The sequence below is a fragment of the Pristiophorus japonicus genome, chromosome 1 (assembly GCF_044704955.1).
Source record: "Pristiophorus japonicus isolate sPriJap1 chromosome 1, sPriJap1.hap1, whole genome shotgun sequence".
NCBI lineage: Eukaryota > Metazoa > Chordata > Chondrichthyes > Pristiophoridae > Pristiophorus > Pristiophorus japonicus.
In genome coordinates this window covers 332440678-332462155 of record NC_091977.1, presented here as the reverse complement: position 1 = coordinate 332462155, position 21478 = coordinate 332440678, and the positions used below count along the sequence as shown (strand labels likewise).

Here is a 21478-nt window from a genome sequence, read left to right as displayed (position 1 = left end):
TCATCCTTAATGATTGATTTCAACATTTTCCCCACTACTGATGTCAGGCTAACCAGTCTATAATTACCCATTTTCTCTCTCCTTTTTTAAAAAGCGGCGTTACATTAGCTACCCTCCAGTCCATGGGAACTGATCCAGAGTCGATAGATCAACGCTGGATCTCAAACAAGCAGCCTTGACAACACTGATGCAGTTGAGGAATCAAGAGAGGTTTTCGAGTGGCAGAGCTGGGTGTTGTCATGGAGCTAGCCTCATGTCTGTGAATGATGTCGCCAAGGTGCAGCATGAGGAAGAAGGAGGGAGCCAAGGATAGATCCTTGAGACATTGAGTGGTGGTGCGGCATTGAAGGAGGATGTTGAAGATTGCAGAAAGGATGAGGAGAGGATAATGTAGTACAGTCACAGGGAAAGGGAATGTTGTTTGGGACTTTGCTTTTGATCCATTTCAATGCTGTTGCAGAGGTGAATACCTGATTGGAGAGATTCAAACTCGGAGTTTTGAGAAAGATCTGGAACAGATTTTGGAGGCGGCAACTTGCGGGTTATCATTTTTCACCGGTACGAGTCTCGTAAAGTTGGCAATTTTGACAGAGGATAATTATATTTGATCTAGTCTAGCCAAATCTGGTGTTAGATGGCTAAGCCAATTGTGTGCCAGATACGCTGAAGTTTGAGGCCCTTGAATGAGAGAGTGAATATGGAGGCCATATCAATGGGAACAATTAGGGTGAAAGACAGTTAAAGCTTGAAAGCTTTGTTGGGGATAAAGGCATCGAAGCTGGAGATGAGGAAGTTGTTAAGCAAGTCGTCAAACTGCAAACGTTTGTGGAAAATGGGGATGGTGGGGGGTGGGTGCCAAAGGCTCGGCTGTTATGACTTTGAAAGTGCAGCTGTTGGTGAATTTGGAGAGTTTTTTTCAGGGTGGACAGAGAAGGAATTGGGGTAGGAAGGGGTAGGGAATATAGGTGGTGAGTGATACAAGGAAGTCAAAGAGGGCCTTGTCTTTGACAACTTGCAAGTAGAGAGGCCATGGGAGCTGGTCAGGGCAAGGAGGTGGCCGTGAATATAGGTAGGAGATTTATACGGGAGGAGAGGTTTAATGAGGACAGAAGAGTGGTGAATTCTGAGGAGAGGGGGCAACAACAACAACTTGCATTTATATAGCGCCTTTAACGTCATAATTCCAGAGCTTAGGGCTTTGGCAGCTGAAGGTACAGCTGCCAATGGCCATCAAGAGAGTTTGCACACTAAATTCTTTACACTGTTTCCAAATTGAAATTTGTCATAAGAACATAAGAATTAGGAACAGGAGTAGGTCATCTAGCCCCTCGAGCCTGCTCCGCCATTCAACAAGATCATGGCTGATCTGGCCGTGGATAATGCAAGATATTTCTGAATTGACTTCAACCTTTCACGTAACCAATGGTGGTTAGTATGAATAATTAGTTTCTGTCCATTGATATGGTCAATTGAACTAGAACTGGAAGGGCTTTTTTTCTGGTGTTCTGGAGTTCCCTCACTAAATCTCTCTGCCTCTCTCTCCTCTTTTAAGGCACACCTTAAAATCCTCTAATTCTGGCTTCTTGAGTATCCCTGATTTTAACAGCTCCACCATTGGTGGTCGTGTCTTCAGCTGCCAAAGCATGAAGCTCTGGAAATCCCTCCCTAACCCTCTCCACCTCTCTACCTCTCTTCTCATTTAAGCCGCTCCTCAAAACCTACCTCTTTGACCAAGCTTCTGCCCTAATATCTTCTTAAGTGGCCCGGTTTCAAATTTTGTTTTGTAGCATTCCTGTGAAACGCCTTGGGACATTTTACTATGTTAAAGGCGCTATATAAATACAAGTTGTTGTTAAAGACGCTATATAACTGCAAGTTGTTGTTGGTCTGATACTAGATCACATGCAATTGTGTAAAATCATTCCCAATAGGTAGCTGGCATTTTATTCCATTCAGACACATGGCTGCTGTAACGAAAAGTGTGGTTTCATTGTTTATTATCACAATGTAGCAAAAAAACCTAGTTAATGTATAAATTTTAAGCAGGACACTTGAGAAGTCTGATAGCTCCAGTGTTATGGAATCAGAACCCCACTAAGAGATTCGTTCCCATCTTCTCATGGCAACGTTCTATGGGTAAATTTCTCTAGTTCTTAAGTTCTTAGATGGACCAGTTCAGTTTAGCAAAACATTTCACCTTTGAGGGGAGAAAGTTCTGATCATGCTCACAAACCATGCCTCAAGTCATCTTGCTCGGAGCACAATCGATGATAACTGTAGAGAAAGCTGAAACAAAATTATCTTGTCTCACGGCCAAAAGTTTGACAATGTAAAGATGGAGAGGTTCAAATGATGGGACTAAGATTACATGACTCAAGGTGTAACTTGGAAGTAAGCTTTAAAAATATAGCAGCAGAATATAAATCTTCATATAAAGTCTTGTTCCAAAGTTTAAAAGTAACCTTGCCTTGCAGGTGTTCCCCGAATTGTACAGTGTACATTTAGTTTGCCACTGAACTTAATTTGCCAACCAATTCAACCATCTAAGAATGCTGCAAACAAAATAACAATTGACACAAATAAACCTCCTGTAAACCTCTCGGCTCTCTTTCCAGGTAAGTGCTCAAATTTCATAAATGTGGCATGAATTAACATTTATAACTGGGTAACTATGGATAACTTACAAGGCAAATCAACCTTAGCTAGCATATTTCTGTAACACTGTTAATTCTCTGGTCAGAATATTTTTATTTCCCCCATGTTATCCCATCAATTGTCTTCCTACGTTGAAGAGCATGACACCTTGTTGGTGTGGTTTCATGGGTTCTGATACCATTCTTCATGTATGAGCCCGGTCAGTGTGTGCCAATGGGATATTTTATCACTGGTGTATCACAGCTGAATCTTCTTGCAAAGGTCACAGGATTGCAATCCTACTTCAGCTCATTAACCCGTGCACTGAGCCGAGCTGCAGCATCCTCACTGTTGAGGTCAGTGAGCTCAGCACACAATCGAACCTGAGACCTTCCTGGGCTGTTCAGCTCAGCTACCCAGTACTTCACTGGAGCTCCTCCATTTGGAACATGCAAAAAGCTCAGTAAACATAATTGTTATAATGCGTATACAATATAGAATTACATTTTATACCCCATTAGTTATGCTTTTATAAACGATCCCATAATTTTGTTTTCTTAAATCATGCGAGACAAATTCTTTGTAAGGTTGTAACAGCCTGTTGTTAGCTCTTGAAGTTCAGTTCCAATTTTAAAACATTTATGTATTTTTAGTCAGTTTAATTACTTATCAAACAATTAGAAAGTGTGTAGCTTTAACATCTTCACAAAACCTAGCTTGAGCAATAATTCTATGTTGAACTTTCAGTAATGGTATGCTGTGCGGCTATTATTTAGTTATGTTTACAATTAGCTTTATTTTTCTTTTTTTATGAAAACAGATTTTCTTGGAGAATCAGATGATGAACAGATAAATGTTTTGGGATTTAAATTACTCTCGGGGGCAACGATTACACTTCTAGCCTCAAAGACGTCAAGTGAGTGATCTTCTGTGATTAACCTCATTAATTGCTTTCAAATTAACTAACCACAGCTACTCTTGGCATGTGATATATTAATAAGGAGGGAGTTTATCTGATTTCAAGTATTGTAGTTATTCTTTTGAATCTACTTCCCATATTGTGCTACTCTCCCTTGCCCCTTTGAACAGGAGCATGCAACGTCATACTGGATGAGTAGGCTGGTAATATAATATTGGCTCCTAAAATAAGTGCTATTGTAACAATTTTTGTCTATGGTTATCTGATGGACATAGTTTTACGGAGAAAAAACTGTGCCTGGTTTCAATTGTAGATACTTGGTTTGTTAAGGTTCAGTTTAACCTTTTCCTTTGAGTCAGAGGTATTGAGATCTTCTGGGGTCACTTACTGACCTAATGCCAATGCCTCTGGCAGTCACAAAAGAATTGCAGGTTATGGGAGGATGACTCCGTTCTGCCAAGAAGTCTCTTAAAAGAAGAGACTTTTTATTCCCTCTCTCCTCGTTGGGTAGATGACCGACCCATAGTATGTGGAGTATACATTCAGATATAATCTACATTAGACATGGTTTTCCCATTCAATACATTAATTCACATGCTATATTGCTTATTGGTATATAGGACTTGTTGATCATGTTGGCAGCATGATTCCCATTGTTCCAAGCAGAAATTAAGTACAATGTCGTGAAATCTCCAAGAATAACATTCTGCAGCTTTTTCCCTTTAATCATTTCTATGGCACAGTGAATAGGGTTTCCTATTGTATATGTAGAGGTCACTCTTGTGTTGAAAAGTTTGTTTCGTTTCAGCAGTGAGCACAGAAGTTAGTGCCAAATACTCTCTCTGCCATAAAGTTCTTTAAGTGTGCAAGAGTGTGAAAAAAAAACAATATTTGTGCCTGCTTGCCAATTTGACCAGAAAGGCTAACTTTTTCTTTTGAAACTGAACTTAAATTTTATTTTCATAAAAACATAAAGTGATACCTGATCTAGGCGAAGAAGAATCTAACTAGCATAATTCCTCCCATGATGATTTTATTCACATGCATTCTAACCATCTGCATTTCAAACGGACATAATTATTGGGTCAGTGTTCACTTGTCCACATTTGCAGGCAAAAATCAATGGTTCCTTGATCCATCTCTTAGCTCTACTCTGGGCTCTGACCAACAGTTGCTGCTTTGGGCTGCATGCTGCTGGCCAAACTATCACAAAATGAGGAACTCCTATCCACAATGCTCAGTACAGCTTGATCCCGTGAGCATCAACATCAGGTAGGAGTTGAGACCAGCAGTGAAGGGCCGAACCAGGAAAGAAGAGTGTCTTGTGAATTGCGACTTGTAACTGGAATTTAGGAGGGAGGTGGAGAAAAGCTCCAGCCTGAACTTGAAGGGGCGGGGAGAAGAGAAGGCCGCCAGCTTGAAATGAAAGGGGGCAGATAGAAGATTGTCAGAATGAACTGAGGGTGAAGGGGGAAGAAAGGTGCTGGTGTGAACTGGTGGCAGGAGGAAGAAAGTGCCAAAGTAAATTGCAAGAGAGGGGAAAAAGGTGCTATGTAAATTCTGTGGGAGGAGAGGGGAGGGGAGACGAGACAGTGAATGTGAACTGGGATGAGGAGAGAAAAGTGCCAACTTGAGTTAAGGGAGAGAAGACTGTACAGGTGAGCTGCAAGGGTGAGAGCAAGAGTGCCAGTGTGATCCTGGGGTGGGGGACAATTGTAATAAACAATTTAGTCATCAGATTTAACAACAAACAATAGCAATACATATTCACAATAGTCTGCAGTTTTTTTGCAAGAAATCCTCGCAATATTTGCCACAATTTTCCGCTGTGCAAGTGATTGAATGTTGGGCATTCTTGTAGCTTAAACTATGACATGTCTGTGCCACACTGCAGTTTCAGCATAACTATATGTTGCATATGCAATAACTCAATAGGCTTAGTACCGTGAATTCAATCGGGTGCGACCTGGCTCTCTCTCAGTTCTCAAAGTCAGGATTAAACATGGAGGCTTTCTTTATATATAAGGGCTGCACTTGTGTGTCTGTGGCCCAATGACCTCCGACGGTCACTCCCCCTGGTGGCAGGTAAACCCAGGCATACATACATTACACTATATGTCAGGACTCTTTATAGGTTGTCAGCTTTGTTTGAAGTTGTTGGTGACTTTCATTCATTTCTAATGGTATGACAAAATGAAATATTTTTGTCTTGAGTTGTATTATTTGTTGGATTTTTTTCTTACTAGTGATGGCACACATTACAATTGAGTAATACTAGTTATTGTCAGGCTGCAACAAATGTGCTTCCCATACCGGCTGATGGACACACATCAGGACAAGGCCTTGAGGCTTGAGATTGATTGTTGTATTGTTCTTGGAAGGAGTTCCATCTCACAGATCAGTCACAATGTTTACAACTGATGAATGGCTCAAGCCATTCCATTCCATTCTATTCCATAGCATTGCCATGCCATGCCATTCCATCCCAAACATGCCGAAGGGCTGTTTACTAGATTTAGCAGCTATATTTGTGTGGATGAGGCTGTTGTGAATCCTGTGACTGGCTGGCCACTTAAATATAGAAGACCAGGCCTTCAAATCTACCACCAAGCTCGTGGTCTACTGGGCTATAGTAATATCCGCCCTCCTATATGGATCAGACACATAGACTATGTACAGAAGACATCTCAAGTCGTTGGAGATATATCACCAATGATGTCTCCGCAAGATCCTGCAAATCCCCTGGAAGGACAGACGCACCAATTTTAGTGTCCTCGTCCATGCTAACATCCCCAGCATTGAAGCACTGACCACACTCGATCAGCTTCGCTGGGCAGGCCACATGGTTCGCATGCCAGATACGGGACTCCCTATGTTGTGTATCTGTAAAGCATGCACTCCCATGTTCCGCCACCAGGGAGCTCATCCCCTGAAGGGAGTGTCTTATTAAAGACTGAGGTCACTGTTACTTTAACCTCCCTGTGTGCAGCCTCATCTGTGTTAGGAACACAATAACTGGCGACGAGAATATGAATCCAGTGCAAAGATGCAGCAAACTGTGGGCATCCTGGAGAAGTTCTCGGAGGGTGAGGACTGGGAAGCCTATGTCGAATGGCTAGACCAGTACTTTGTAGCCCACGCTGGACGGAGAAGGGAGCGCTGCAAAAAGGAGAGCAGTCCTCCTCACAGTCTGCGGGGCACTGACCTACAGCCTCATGAAGAATCTTCTGGCTCCGGTGAAACCCACAGATAAGTCGTATGAGGAGCTGTGTACACTGCTTCGGGAGCATCTTAACCTGAGGGAGAGCGTGCAGATGGCGAGGTATCGGTTCTACACATGCCAGTGATCTGAAGGTCAGGAAGTGGCGAGCTACATCGCCGAGCTAAGGCGACTTGCAGGACAATGTGAGTTTGATGGCTACCTGGAGCAAATGCTCAGAGACTTTTTTGTACTGGGCATTGGCCACGAGACCATCCTATGAAAACTTTTGACTGTAGAGACACCGACCCTCAGTAAGGCCATTGCGATAGCACAGGCGTTTATGTCCACTAGTGATAACACCAAACAAATCTCTCAACACACAAGTGCGAGCAATGTTCATAAATTAACTGGAACTGTGTTTCCGAGCAGAAATGTACAGGGCAGAACCCATGAGTCTGCAACTGCCAGCAAGCCTCAGGTGACCCAGATGACTGAGTCCCCAACAAAGGATGCATGCAAGGCAGTTCACACCTTGTTAGCGTTGTGGAGGCTTCCATTCGGCCTACTCATGCCACTTCAAAGGGTATGTTTGCAAGAGCAGTGGAACAATGGGGCACCTCAAACGAGCTTGCAAACAAGCTGCAAGCTCTGCAAAACCTGCTAACCACCACGTGGCAGAGGAAGATTGGTCCATGGTGGATCAAAGCAATTTTGAGCCTCAGGGAGGAGGCAGATGCTGAAGTACACGGGGTGCACACATTTTCGACGAAATAGCCGTAGCCATGGAACTGGACACTGGCGCTAGCAAATCCATCACGAGCAAAAAGATGTTTGAGAGACTGTGGTGCAACAAGGCATTCAGACCACCCCTGGACCCCATTCACACGAGACTGAGAACGTACACCAAAGAGCTTATCACTGTCCTGGGCAGCGCCATGGTCAAGGTCACCTACGAGGGCACGGTGCACGAACTGCCACACTGGATTGTCCCGGGCAATGGCCCCACACTGCTTGGAAGGAGCTGGCTGGGCAAAATCCGCTGGAACTGGGATGACATCCGAGTGCTATCATATGTCGCTGAGGCCTCATGTAAACATTTTATGCTCCAACAAGCTGCTTGTATTGTATAACTCGTGTAAAAGACTTGTGCTAGCACGTGACACGTCGTCGTACGGAGTCTTGTGTGTATTACAACAAGCTAACGTTGCGGGGAAGTTGCAACCTGTCGCCTATACTTCCAGGAGCTTGTCTAAGGCCGAGAGGGCCTACAGCATGATTGAGAAAGGGGCATTAGCATGTGTGTTCGGGTAAAGAAAATGCATCAGTACCTGTTTGGCCTCAAATTTTGAGCTGGAAACCGATCACAAGCCCCTCACATCCCTGTTCGCTGAAAACAAGGGATTAAATACTAATGCCTCAGCCCGCATAGAAAGGTGGGCACTCGCGCTATCAGCGTATAACTATACCATCCGCCACAGGCCAAGCACCGAGACCTATGCGGATGCTCAGTCGGCTACCATTGCCCACCACGGGGGTGGAAATGGCGCTGCCTGCAAACTTGTTGATGGTGGCGCAGCCCGCAGACTTGTTGATGGTCATGGAAGCGTTTGAAAATGATAAATCACCTGTCATGGCCCGCCAGATTAGGACGTGGACCAGCCAAGATCCTCTGCTGTCCTTAGTAAAAAAACTGTGTAGTGCATGGGAGCTGGGCCAGCATCCCCGTTGAAATGCAAGAGCCAATCAAGCCATTCCAGCGGCGAAACAGAGAGACAGACTATTATCTGAATGGTGACAGATTAGGAAAAGGGGAGGTGCAACGAGACCTGGGTGTCATGGTACATCAGTCATTGAAGGTTGGCATGCAGGTACAGCAGGCGGTTAAGAAAGCAAATGGCATGTTGGCCTTCATAGCAAGGGGATTTGGGTACAGGGGCAGGGAGGTGTTACTACAGTTGTACAGGGCCTTGGTGAGGCCACACTTGGAGTATTGTGTTCAGTTTTGGTCTCCTAACTTGAGGAAGGACATTCTTGCTATTGAGGGAGTGCAGCGAAGGTTCACCAGACTGATTCCCGGGATGGCGGGACTGACATATCAAGAAAGACTGGATCAACTGGGCTTGTATTCACTGGAGTTCAGAAGAACGAGAGGGGATCTCATAGAAACGTTTAAAATTCTGACAGGTTTAGACAGGTTAGATGCAGGAAGAATGTTCCCAATGTTGGGGAAGTCCAGAACCAGGAGTCACAGTCTAAGGATAAGGGATAAGCCATTTAGGACCGAGATGAGGAGAAACTTCTTCACCCAGAGAGTGGTGAACCTGTGGAATTCTCTACCATAGAAAGTTGTTGAGGCCAATTCACTAAATATATTCAAAAAGGAGTTAGATGTAGTCCTTACTACTAGGGGGATCAAGGGGTATGGCGAGAAAGCAGGAATGGGGTACTGAAGTTGCATGTTCAGCCATGAACTCATTGAATGGCGGTGCAGACTCGAAGGGCCGAATGGCCTACTCCTGCACCTATTTTCTATGTTTCTATGAAAGGACGAGCTGCCCTTTCAGGCAGAGACTGCCTGTTGTGGGGTAACTGCGTAGTGCTACCAAAAAAGGGCAGAGAGACGTTCATCTCTGATATCCACAGCACACACCCGGGTATAGTAATGATGAAAGCGATAGCCAGATCCCACGTGTGGTGGCCCGGTATTGACTCTGACTTAAGGTCCTGTGTACGGCAATACAGCGTATGTGCTCAGTTGAGCAACGCGCCCAGAGAGGCACCACTAAATTTGTGGTCCTGGCCCTCCAGATCATGGTCGAGGATCCATGTCGACTATGCGGGCCCGTTTCTCGGTAAAATGTTCCTGGTGGTGGTGGATGCTTTTTCAAAATGGATTGAATGTGAAATAATGTCGGGAAGCACCATTGAAAGCCTGAGGGCCATGTTTGCCACCCACGGCCTGCCTGACAATACTGGCCAGTGACGACGGGCCATGTTTCACCAGTGCCGAATTTAAAGAATTCATGACCCGCAATGGGATCAAACATGTTACCTCGGCCCCGTTTAAACCAGCCTCCAATGGGCAGGCAGAGTGGGCAGTACAAACCATCAAACAGAGCCTTAAACGAGTCACAGAAGGCTCACTCCAAACCCGCCTGTCCCGAGTACTGCTCAGCTACCGCACGAGACCCCACTCGCTCACAGGGGTGCCCCTGGCTGAGCTACTCATGAAAAGAACACTTAAAAACCAGACTCTCGCTAGTTCACCCCAACCTGCATGATCAGGGAGAGAACAGGCGGCAGCAACAAAATGTAAACGATGGTCGCGCCACTGTGTCACGGGAAATTGATCTGAATGACTCTATGTATGTGCTAAACTATGGACATGGTCCCAAGTGGATCGCGGGCACGGTGATAGCTAAAGAAGGGAGTAGGGTGTTTGTAGTCAAACTAGACTATGGACAAATTTGCAGAAAGCACCTGGACCAAATGAGGCTGCAGTTCACAGACTGCCCTGAACAACCCACAGCAGACACCACCTTTTTCGAGCCCACAACACACACCCAAAGGATCAACGACACCACACCGGACCAGGAAATCGAACCCATCATGCCCAACAGCCCATCAAGGCCAGACTCACCTAGCAGTCCTGCAGGGCCAACAGCACACCAGAACAGACATTTGTACCGAGGCGGTCCACCGGGGAAAGAAAGGCTCCCGACCGCCTCACCTTGTAAATAGTTTTCACTTTGACTTTAGGGGGGTGGGGGAGTGATGTTGTGTATCTGTAAAGCATACACTCCCATGTTCCGCCACCAGGGAGCTCATTCCCTAAAGTCCCAAGGGATCCCAGCATCTCTTGGGAACTGTGTATATAAGCTGGCTCCTAAGGCCTGTTCCTCACTCTGGAGTGTCTTATTAAAGACTGAGGTCACTGTTATTTTAACCTCCCTGTGTGCAGACTCATCTGTGTTAGGAACACAATACCCTAAGCAAAATGCTTTTTGCGGAGCTCCTTCATGGCAAACGAGCCAAAGGTGAGCAGCGGAAATGTTACAAGGACACTCTCAAAGCCTCCCTGTAAAGTGCGACATCACCACTGACACCTGGGAGTCCCTGGCCGAAGACCGCCCGAGGTGGAGAAAGTGCATCCGGGAGGACGTTGAGCTCTTCGAATCTCAACGCCGAGAGTGTGAAGAGGTCAAGCGCAGGCAGCGGAAGGAGCGTGCGGTAAACCAGCCCCACCCAACCCTTCCCACGGCGAATGTCTGTCCCACCTGTGACAGAGTCTGTGGCTCTCGTATTGGACTGTTCAGCCACCAAAGAACTCACTTCAGGAGTGGAAGCAAGTCTTCCTCGATTACGAGGGACTGTGTATGATGATGAAATATAGTTATAGAAATAACTGGTTTTAATTCCCTTTGTTCTGGGATATCTTCAATATCATGTGGATCTATGTTCTGGCTGTATTGGAACAAGAATCAGTCAGTCTGCGACTCAATACTAAGCTAATCAGAAACTCTGTGGCAGTGAGCAGCCACATTAGAAGTAAGTGACTGTTGAGGGTTAACGCAGAAGACTTTGTTGTTTTGTCATGTCAAGGTCATTAGTAAAAGTTTGTACTTTAAATATCCTGTTTGTACTGAGTTTCATTTATGTAATGAATATATATTGAACTCTTTTACCTCTTCCATCTTCAATAAAGTGGTGAAATGTTTTATTGCCTGAGCCGCAGTCTGATAGTATTTATTCCAAAGGCAAGGAGATGTATAGTTGACAGTGATACAAACAGTAATCCGGAGTAGTGACGAGGGGTCTCTGTTCATCCCTGGGTCTCAGTACATATACCTGCATATGAGCAGGTAATGACTCAGTCTGGTTCATCAGAAACTCGAGATCAGTTTACAGGAGTAATCAGTGATGCTCAACCCAACAAAAATATTGAGGATGAATGAAGTACATAATATAAAAAAGCATATACAATACTGTGCATATTTTTGGGTAAAAAAGGAGTATATGAGCGCAGTGAGCAGTTTGTATGAATACAATGAAAGTTATCATAGTGATCTTGAGTAGATTTATGTTGGAGGTTTCCTTTCAATTTAAGAGTCTCAATTTGGTGAGGCAACAAGAAATAGCACATGAATGTTGTGCAAATTGCATCTTTCCCTGAAATCTGCAGACTAATTGCATTATCATTGGCTGTAAACCAATTCTGAAACTGTAGACCGAGAAAATCCCCAGGTGCTTCCCTCAAGTAAAACCTTATTAGAAGAGAGGTTTAGATTTCAATATCTAACTCATTCACAATCATTTTCCCTCATAAATTAGATCCCGGGGACTCGAATCACCCTTGCATCAATTTGTAATCTAATTTAACATTGTAGTTCTCACTAGGGAAACTACTCCACTTGTAGCCAAATAGAAATAAACATTGCAGGTCGTCTCCTCTTACATCAGCCAGCAGGATCCAGAGCTTGAATACAACAGTAATCATCGTAGCTTGTCTCTCCAAAGCAAAGCCAGGCTCTGGTGTTTGCATTTATCTCAAATAGTTCCTCAACAGACCAGGTGTTGATGGAGGGCGCTGCATCAGGCAAATTTCAGTCTTCTCCCCTGGAGCCAGCTTGCAGGACCCCGAGTTTGAGCACTGCAATCAGGGGTCAGCAATAAAAATAATACAGTGTGCTCGTTTCTTAATTTTTTTCTTTCAGCCTCAGTCACCAAATTGGTCCTTCACTTCCTGTCTAATTTCACTCTCAAGTTAGCTTCTCAGTCTCCAGCAGGCCCAACTCCTTCACTGTAGAGTTGCACCTCAGCAGTTGGTCTCAGGATAAAGTGAGGTCGAGCGCAGCAGGAACTCCAGAAGAGTTGTGTTTTGGTGGGAGAAAAGTAAACTGCTCGTGGGAGCACAACCTGAGCTGGGGAAACGGTTAACAAACGGTTAACTGCACTGTTGTCCTGCACCTCAGGAAGAATACATTGGCCTTGGAGGGGGTGCAACACGGATTCACCAGAATGATATTTAATGGCTTAGAGTTAAATTATGAGGATAGGTTACATAGACTAGGCTTGTGTTCCCTCGAGTTTAGAAGATTAAGGGTGATCTAATTGAGATGCATAAGGTGATTAAAGGAGTTGATAGGGAGATAGAGAAAAACAATTTCCTCTGGTGAGAGGAGTCCAGAACAAAGAAGCATAACCTTAAAGCTAGACTGTTCAATGATGATGTTGGGAAGCACTTCTTCACAGAGTAGTGGAAATCTGAAACTCTCATCCCCAAAAAGCTTTGAGACTGGGGTCAATTGAAAATTTCAAAATTGAGACTGATGGATTTTTGTTCGACAAGGATATTAAGGGTTACAGATTGAGGCAGGTAAATGGAGTTAAGGTACAGATCAGTCATGATCTAATTGAATGGCGCAAAAGACTTGATGGGCTGAATGGCGACCTCATGTTCCTATAGGACCCAAGTTTTGGGTGGAGTTGCTCCAATTTTTTTGGAGCAACTAGTTTAGTTTGGAGTATCTTAGAAATCGCAATTCTCCGCATTTAGTTTGCCCCAGTTCTAGTGAGTTAGTTTAGTTTAGTTTTGTTTTAGTTCAGTTTTTTTTCAAAAGGGCGTTTGTCCAGCTACAGGCCTGTTTTGCAAGTTTAGGCAGCGAAAACTTACTCCAAACTAACTTAGAATGGAGTAAGTGTCCACTTTTGTAAGTTCTGAAAAACCTTACCTGGAGCTAAGTTCAGTGCAGGCACAGCCAGAGACGGAGGGGTGGCAAGCATTAAACACAAAGGACTAAAGCTTTAAACACATCATTTAAAATGGCCTATAACCTCTTGTGATGATATTTTGCCTTATATCTGCAGAGTGAGGACAATTGTTTCTCTTTTTATAAATAAGCAAGTGTAGGCTCCTGGCTGAGGCAGACACATCAACATCAACGTGTGGGGGGGGGGGCAGGGAGGGGAAGTTTGAGGATTTTCCAAAGCAATAAACACCTTTGCAACAACATTAAAGAAGCATAAGTACATTTAAAGCACTAAGCACTAAACAAAGCACAAAAAGTAATAAGCAATTAATTAACAAATAAAAAAATAGAAGGAACCCTGCACCTAAAGCACCCAGACCAAAGTAATAAGCAACCAATCAATAACAAATAAAAAATAGAAGTCCTACCTGGATGTGAAGGGCAGGTGTTTCTGTCCATGTCTCTCTCTGTCAGTCTCTCTCTCTCTGTCTTTGTCTCTGTGTTTCTGACAGTGAGGGGTGGGTGGAGGGAGGGGGGAAGGAGGAGAGGAGGAGGGGGAGGAAGGGGGAGGGGTTGGAGAGGGGGAGGGGGGGAGGCTGAACGAGATGGGTGGGGAGGCTGAACGGGAGGGAGAGGGGGGGGGGATGAGGCTGAACACTAGGAGTGGTGTTGGAGAACTTAAGACTGTTTGGGTGGATTCAGAGAGAGACGGTCTCTGAGAACTCTGGGAAGGGTGGTGTGGAGTTGGGAACTATGAGGTAATCGTGGTAGCTCTTGGTGGATGTGTAGGGCAGAGGAAAGGAGAGAGCCATGAGCCCTGGTTGGCATCAGAGGCAGGCGGCTTGGTGAGTGGCACCGCCCTGGAGTGGTAACATAGGGCCCAAGTTTCCGCCCTCTGTAAAAACGGCGCATAAAAAGGGAGCCGAAAACTTATCTTGTAACCTCATCGCAAGAGGTTATAGGCCATTTTAAGTGATGTGTTTAAAGCTTTAGTCCTTTGTGTTTAATGCTTGCCACCCCCCGTCTCTGGCTGTGCCTGCACTGAACTTAGCTCCAGGTAAGGTTTTTCTGGTCTGTGAGCAGTACACATGGTATATTTCCAGACATACACAGGAGGCTGAACTGCAGAGCGTCGGGTTGCGAGGAGCTACTGCACGTGCGCACACTCTAGCGCGCATGTGCAGAGGTCCCGGCATTGTTTTTAGCGCCGGGACCTGGCTCCGCCCCCCACCCCTTGTGCTGCGCTATGCCTAGGCCGAAGTCGTCCTGAGGAGCTCTGAGAATTACAAGATAAGTTTTCGGCTCCCTTTTTATGCGCCGTTTTTACAGAGGGCGGAAACTTGGGCCCTATGTTACCACTCCAGGGCGGTGCCACTCACCAAGCCGCCTGCCTCTGCTGCCAACCAGGGCTCATGGCTCTCTCCTTTCCTCTGCCCGACACATCCACCAAGAGCTACCACGATTACCTCATAGTTCCCAACTCCACACCACCCTTCCCAGAGTTCTCCGAGACCGTCTCTGAATCCACCCAAACAGTCTTAAGTTCTCCAACACCACTCTGCAAAGATTTCTCAGAGACCGGAAGCTCCTACTGTCATGTATTCAACTATCATTGTAACCGATGTATAAGCTGACCTAAGTTGTACACCTTGAGAACATTGACCACAAGGGGGTGAACTTGTGGAAGACACTCCTTAACCTGGACTTTCAGGTATAAAAGGGGAAGCTCCACCCACCTTCATCACTTGAGGTCTTGGTAATAAAAATAACTGGTCACAGAGTGACCTTCTCTCAAGTATGGGCCTCGTGTGAATTTAGACTGTATAGTAAGGACATATTATTGGCGACGAGAAACTGGGATTTAAACCACACGAGCATGGCCACTAGCAGCACAGAAGAGAGTACTGTGTTGGTGATGATTAGGACGATTTTATTGAGAGACTACAGCAAAGTTTTGTCACTAAGGAATGGTTGGGACAGGATTCGGCCGACAAACGCAGGGCTCATCTCCTGATGGTTTGTGGATCCAGAACGAACTCCCTGATGAAGGACCTTTTAGCGCCAGAGAAGCCGGCGGACAAGACGTTCGAAGAGCTCAGTAAGTTGATCGGGGAACACCTTAAGCGAGCAGCATGCACATGGCGAGACAGTGGTTTTACACGCACCGGCGGCGAGAAGGGCAAAGCGCTCCTGACTTTGTGGCAGTTCTTCGGCGACTGGCGAGCCTATGTAAGTTCACAGATGCATGCAGAGCGGAGATGCTGCAAGACTTTTTTATTGAGGGCTTCGGGCATGCTGGGGTTTTCAGGAAACTGATTGAGACCAAAGGCTTGACCTTGGAACCGGCAGCTCTGATAGCCCAGACATTTATCTCAGGGGAGGAAGAGACCAGAATGATGTATGACAAAAATCTTGGCTCAAATGCGGCAAACGACCAGGGAGTCAACATTGTTAATTAGGCAGACAAGGGCAATCGGACATGCCCCAGCATGTAGTCAAATCCAAAGGGTGAATTCAACAGAGACAATGGCTAGCTGAGCTGTGATTCATGCCATCGCAATGGACAATGCGGCCAGTAATGGGGCCATCAACACCTGTCAATGGTGAACTTAAGGACAATTTCAGAGACGATCGACTGGTAATGGACCTTTTGTTTCCAACAACGGGGCCTCCAGCTCATGCTGGAGGTGTGGAGGCAAACACCCAGCAAGAGCTTGCAGGGATCAGCAATATACCTGCAGAAACTGCAACGTCAGCGGTCACTTGGCGCGTATGTGCAGGAAGCCTGCAGCCAGGTTGATGTACGAGGAGGACGGGCCCGATGTAAGCCCTACGAGGCCAAATGAATACTGGGGGAAATCGCTGGAAGCTGAAGTTCAGCGAGTTCATGTGGAGCACATATACAGTTCATATACCAGGACGCCACCGATAATGATGAAAGTGCTCCTCAATGGCACCCCAGTATTAATGGAGCTAGACACGGGTGCCAGCCAGTCCCTGATGAGTATCAAACAGTTCGAAAGGTTGTGGGTGTCCAAGGCCAGGAGGCCAAAATTATTGCCGATTGACGTACAGCTACGGACATATACAAAGGAGATCATTCCAGTGCTAGGCAGCGCCACGGTAGTCGTGACCCACAAAGATTCGGAGTACAGGTTGCCACTCTGGATTGTCCCGGGGGACGGTCCCGCGCTACTGGAGAGGAGTTGGCTTGCTGTCATGAACTGGAAAAGGGGCGATGTCAATGCAATTTCTTCTGTGGAGCGAGTATCATGCTCACAGGTCCTGGACAAATTTGACTCAGTATTTGAACCCGGCATTGGCACTTTCATGGGGGCCAAGGTAGTGATTCACATAAACCTAGATGCCAGACCAGTACACCACAAGGCCAGAGCAGTGCCGTACGAGATGCGGGAAAAGATAGAATGCGAATTGGACCGCCTGCTGAGGGAAGGCATCATCTCGCCAGTCGAATTCAGTGACTGGGCGAGCCCGATTGTGCCGGTGCTCAAGGCGGATGGGTCGGTCAGGATATGTGGCGATTACAAGGCCACCATCAATCGTGTGTCACTCCAAGACCAGTAACCGCTACCGAGAGCAGAGGACCTCTTTGCGACACTATCCGGTGGCAAACTTTTTTCAAAATTGGACCTGACCTCAGCTTACATGACCCAGGATCTGGCAAGTGAGTCGAAGAAGCTGACCACCATCACAACACACAAGGGGTTATTTGAGTATAGCAGATGTCTGTTCGGGATTCGTTTGGCCGCCGCGATCTTTCTGCGAAATATGGAAAGACTCCTCAAGTCGATTCCAAGGACGGTGGTTTTTCAAGACGACATCCTCATCGGGTCGCGATACTGAAGAACACCTCCACAACCTGGAGGAGGTGCTACGCAGACTGGACTGGGAAGGGCTGCGACTGAAAAAGGCGAAGTGCGTCTTCTTAGCTCCAGAGGTAGAATTCCTGGAGAGGAGGGTAGCAGCAGACTGGATCAGATCCACTGCGTCCAAAACGGAAGCGATCCAGAGAGCACCCAGACCCCGTAACACGACGGAGCTGTGTTCATTCCTGGGGCTCCTGAACTATTTTGGTAACTTTCTTCCCAAATTGAGCACGCTGTTAGAGCCGCTACACGTGCTCCTACGCAAAGGTCACGATTGGGTCTGAGGGGACAGCCAGGAAAGGGCTTTTGATAGAGCACGCAACTTGTTATACTCCAACAAACTGTTAACGTTATATGACCCGTGTAAGAAACTTGTTCTAACGTGCGATGCGTCGTCTTATGGGGTCGGGTGTGTGTTGCAGCATGTGAATGCCAATGGTCAGTTACAACCAGTATCTTATGCCTCCAGAAGTCTGTCCGAGGCAGAAAGGAGCTACGGAATGGTAGAAAAGGAAGCGCTAGCATGTGTATATGCAGTAAAAAAAAAAATGCACCAGTACCTGTTTGGCAGGAAATTTGAGCTGGAGACAGATCACAAACCCCTAACGTCCGTTTTGGCCGACAAGAAGGCCATAAATGCGAATGCATCGGCTGGCATACAGAGGTGGGCACTTACATTAGCCGCCTATGACTACACAATTCGGCACAGACCGGGCACTGAAAACTGCGCCGATGCACTCAGCAGGCTCCCACTAGCCACCATTGAGGGGGCAACTGAGCATGATGCTGAGATGGTCATGGCTGTTGAAGCTTTCGAAAACGAAGGCTCACCTGTGACAGCCCGTCAGATTAAAGTCTGGACAAATAAAGACCCGCTACTGTCTTTAGTTAAGAAATGTGTCCTGAATGGGGACTGGGCAGCCACGTATGGGCCATGCTCTGAGGAATTTAAACCGTTTCATAGGCGCAAGGATGAACTCTCGATTCAGCCGATTGCCTACTGTGGGGAAACCGACTTGTCATGCCCCAGAGGGACAGAGAGGTGTTTATCAGAGAACTTCACAATGAGCACCCGGGCATTGTCATGATGAAGGCAATTACCAGGTCACACGTTTGGTGGCCAGGGATAGATGCAGACCTGGAACTTTGTGTTCGCCGGTGCAACACATGTGCTCAGCTGGGCAACGCACCCAGGGAAGCCCCCCTTAGCCCCTGGTCCTGGCCCGCCAAGCCATGGTCACGCATCTATGTGGACTACGCAGATCCTTTCACGGGAAAAATGTTTCTGGTTGTAGTAGACGCTTACTCCAAATGGATTGAGTGTGCCATTTTAAATTCAAGCACATCCTCTGCCACGGTAGAAAGTCTATGGGCAATGTTCGTCGCCCATGGTCTACCGGATGTCTTGGTCAGCGACAATGGCCTATGCTTCACAAGCACTGAATTCCAGGACTTCAAGGCAGGCAATGGAATCAACCATGTCAGAACGGCACCGTTCAAGCTGGCCTCAAACGGCCAGGCGGAACGAGCAGTGCAGATAATCAAACAGGGGATGCTCAGAATCCAAGGGGGTTCCCTACAAAGCTGCTTATTTTGCCTCCTGTTGGTCAATAAATCCCGACCACACTCGCTCACTGGTTCCACCCACAGAGCTGCTAATGAAAGGGATGCTCAAAACCAGGTTATCCCTTATACACCCTACTATGAAAGAAATTGTTGAGAGCAGGCGTCAGTCACAATGTGACTACCATGGCAGGAATGCGAGGGCGTGATGTATTGATGTCAATGACCCTGTTTTTGTCTTTAATTACGCTGCAGAGCCCAAATGGCTTGCAGGCACTGTGATTGCCAAAGAGGGGAATAGGGTTTTGGTAGTTCAACTTACCAATGAACAAATCTGCCGCAAACACGTGGATCAAACTGAAAGAAGGTTCAGCAACCCCATAGAAGAAGCAGAGGAAGAACACGACATAGAGTTTACTCCACCACAGGTGACCGAACACCGTAACCAAGTGGAGGAGAGCCCAGTCACTGTGGGCAGTCCAGACAGGCCTGAGGCACTGCAAACAGCAGACACTCAGGCCAGTGCCCAACAACCGCCGCCCCAACTCAGGCACTCTACAAGGGAGCGTAAACCACCAGAGAGACTTAACCTGTGATCCCAATAAGACTTTGGGGGGAGGTGATGTCATGTATTCAGCTATCATTGTAACCCATGTATAAGCTGACCTAAGTTGTACACCTTGAAAACATTGACCACAAGGGGGTGAACTTGTGGGAGACACTCCTAACCTGGACTTTCAGGTATAAAAGGGGAAGCTCCACCTACCTTCATCACTTGAGGTCTTGGTATTAAAGGTAACTGGTCACAGAGTGACCTTCTCTCAAGTATGGGCCTCGTGTGCATTTAGACTGTATAGTAAGGACATATTACCTACCCCATGCCTCTTTTTCCCAGATCTCCTGGAGTTATCACAGAACTAAGATAGCCCCTATAGTTCTCGCATCTCTTTGTAGCATTCTCTTTTTAAAAAAAAAAAAATCCTACCCCAAAGGGGACATCGGCAGAGGTTCCTGAGGCATGATCACCCCCGCCCACCATAGAGTTCTTTTGGATCAGAGCTCCCCCAGAGTTCTCATGGACTTTCCAAAACCCCGAAGTGTTCTCAGTTCGAGTACTCCAATTTCTCCCAGGACTTCTCTTATTTCTGTCAGACTTCTTCTCCAGAGTTCTCTCAGGCCATCCTAGTCCTGAGTGCTTCCAGGCTCCAGCTCTCTTTTGAATGTTGCCAGGCTCCCCTTTGTAAATAGATAATTGTTATGTTCATAGGAGATCCATAAAAAGATTGCAGATAGCGGAGTTTATAAATTAAAGCAGCCAGAAACAGAAACCTGTGATTTGGTTGGTTACATGGTATTTTAACAGTCAAAAGTTACAACCTAATATAACTTGAATTTCACTCTGTAGAAAAATATTAAAAATGATTCATTGAACAATGAAATAAATATGTCCTTTTTTGCAATGAAGTGCTGTGGTTTTGTGCACATTGCTTATTTTAGAGAAAATTTTAGACATATAATGGACATAAGAACAATTAATCATATAAATGTGTGAAAGTGTTGCTTTTAGAAATGACAAAGCAGATATGAATAGGTTGAACTCAATAGAAAATGATGTTGTCTGATAAGTAATGAATAAAAATTGAACTGTAGTATTATAGTAAACGTGACCCTGCAAACGTTGCTGCAATTCTCCTTTCTTTCAAATGAGTCTGCAGGAAGAAACATTTATATATTTTTAATTCAACTTCTCAGGTCGGTACAGAGTTCAATGTGACCAGTTTGAAGATCTCTGGCTAATAACAAAAGAACTTATTCAGCGTTTAGAAGAGAATTTTGCCAGTGAAAGAACCAAAGATTTAATGTGCACATTTCCTGGACCCATTCCTTTGCAAGAGTACTTTCAACTAGTCGATCGGCATTTTGAGGTCTGTCTTCAATTAATATTGATTACGTTGCTGCCATAGTCCAGATAATGTCATGAAATTGGAGAATTAAGTTTATTTTATATTTTGAACAAGTACACTCACCTCAAAGGACAGGTTTTATGTTTATTTTTGAAAAGCAGGGCAGTGTGTAAGATCCCTTTCTGTTGTTTTTGTAGTTGCGGCTAAATGCTGAGAAGTATAAGGAGCTTCTTTCAGAAAGGGCTGTACAGTACAGAGCTATCCAACGGCGACTTTTAACACATTTCAAGGACAAAACTCCCATGCCTCTACGTAACCTAGATACTTTACTGGACGGAACATATCGACAGGTTAGTGTGTTTAGAAAAACTATCTGAAACTTAGTCCAATGTTCCACGAATATTGCCTTTCACATACTTGTCATTGTTCTAATTATTGTCCGGTGTTGTTAAGAGGAATGCAAGTTCCTGTCATTACTGTTACTGTACATGATGCCTGATGTGGAAGTGTCGCTGTCTGTTTGTGTAGTTGAGACTTTTTAATGCTGTGTTTGTTAATAGGTATAGTTCACCTCCCATTGTAATGCATTTTGTTACAGCATTAGCTGAGTTGAAACTGGT

At 45.7% G+C, this 21478-nt stretch overlaps 1 protein-coding gene across 3 annotated transcripts in view; it reads left to right on the top strand.

Annotated features, from left to right (window-relative positions):
* Positions 1-21478, top strand: part of bbs9 (Bardet-Biedl syndrome 9) — an 852590-nt gene that overhangs the window by 169744 nt on the left and 661368 nt on the right. For all 3 annotated transcript variants that reach the window (XM_070889198.1, XM_070889191.1, XM_070889207.1), the window contains exons 15-18: positions 2475-2615; positions 3455-3550; positions 20707-20879; positions 21056-21208. In XM_070889198.1, coding sequence (XP_070745299.1) covers positions 2475-2615; positions 3455-3550; positions 20707-20879; positions 21056-21208 — 563 coding nt within the window. The remainder of the gene's footprint in view (positions 1-2474; positions 2616-3454; positions 3551-20706; positions 20880-21055; positions 21209-21478) is intronic.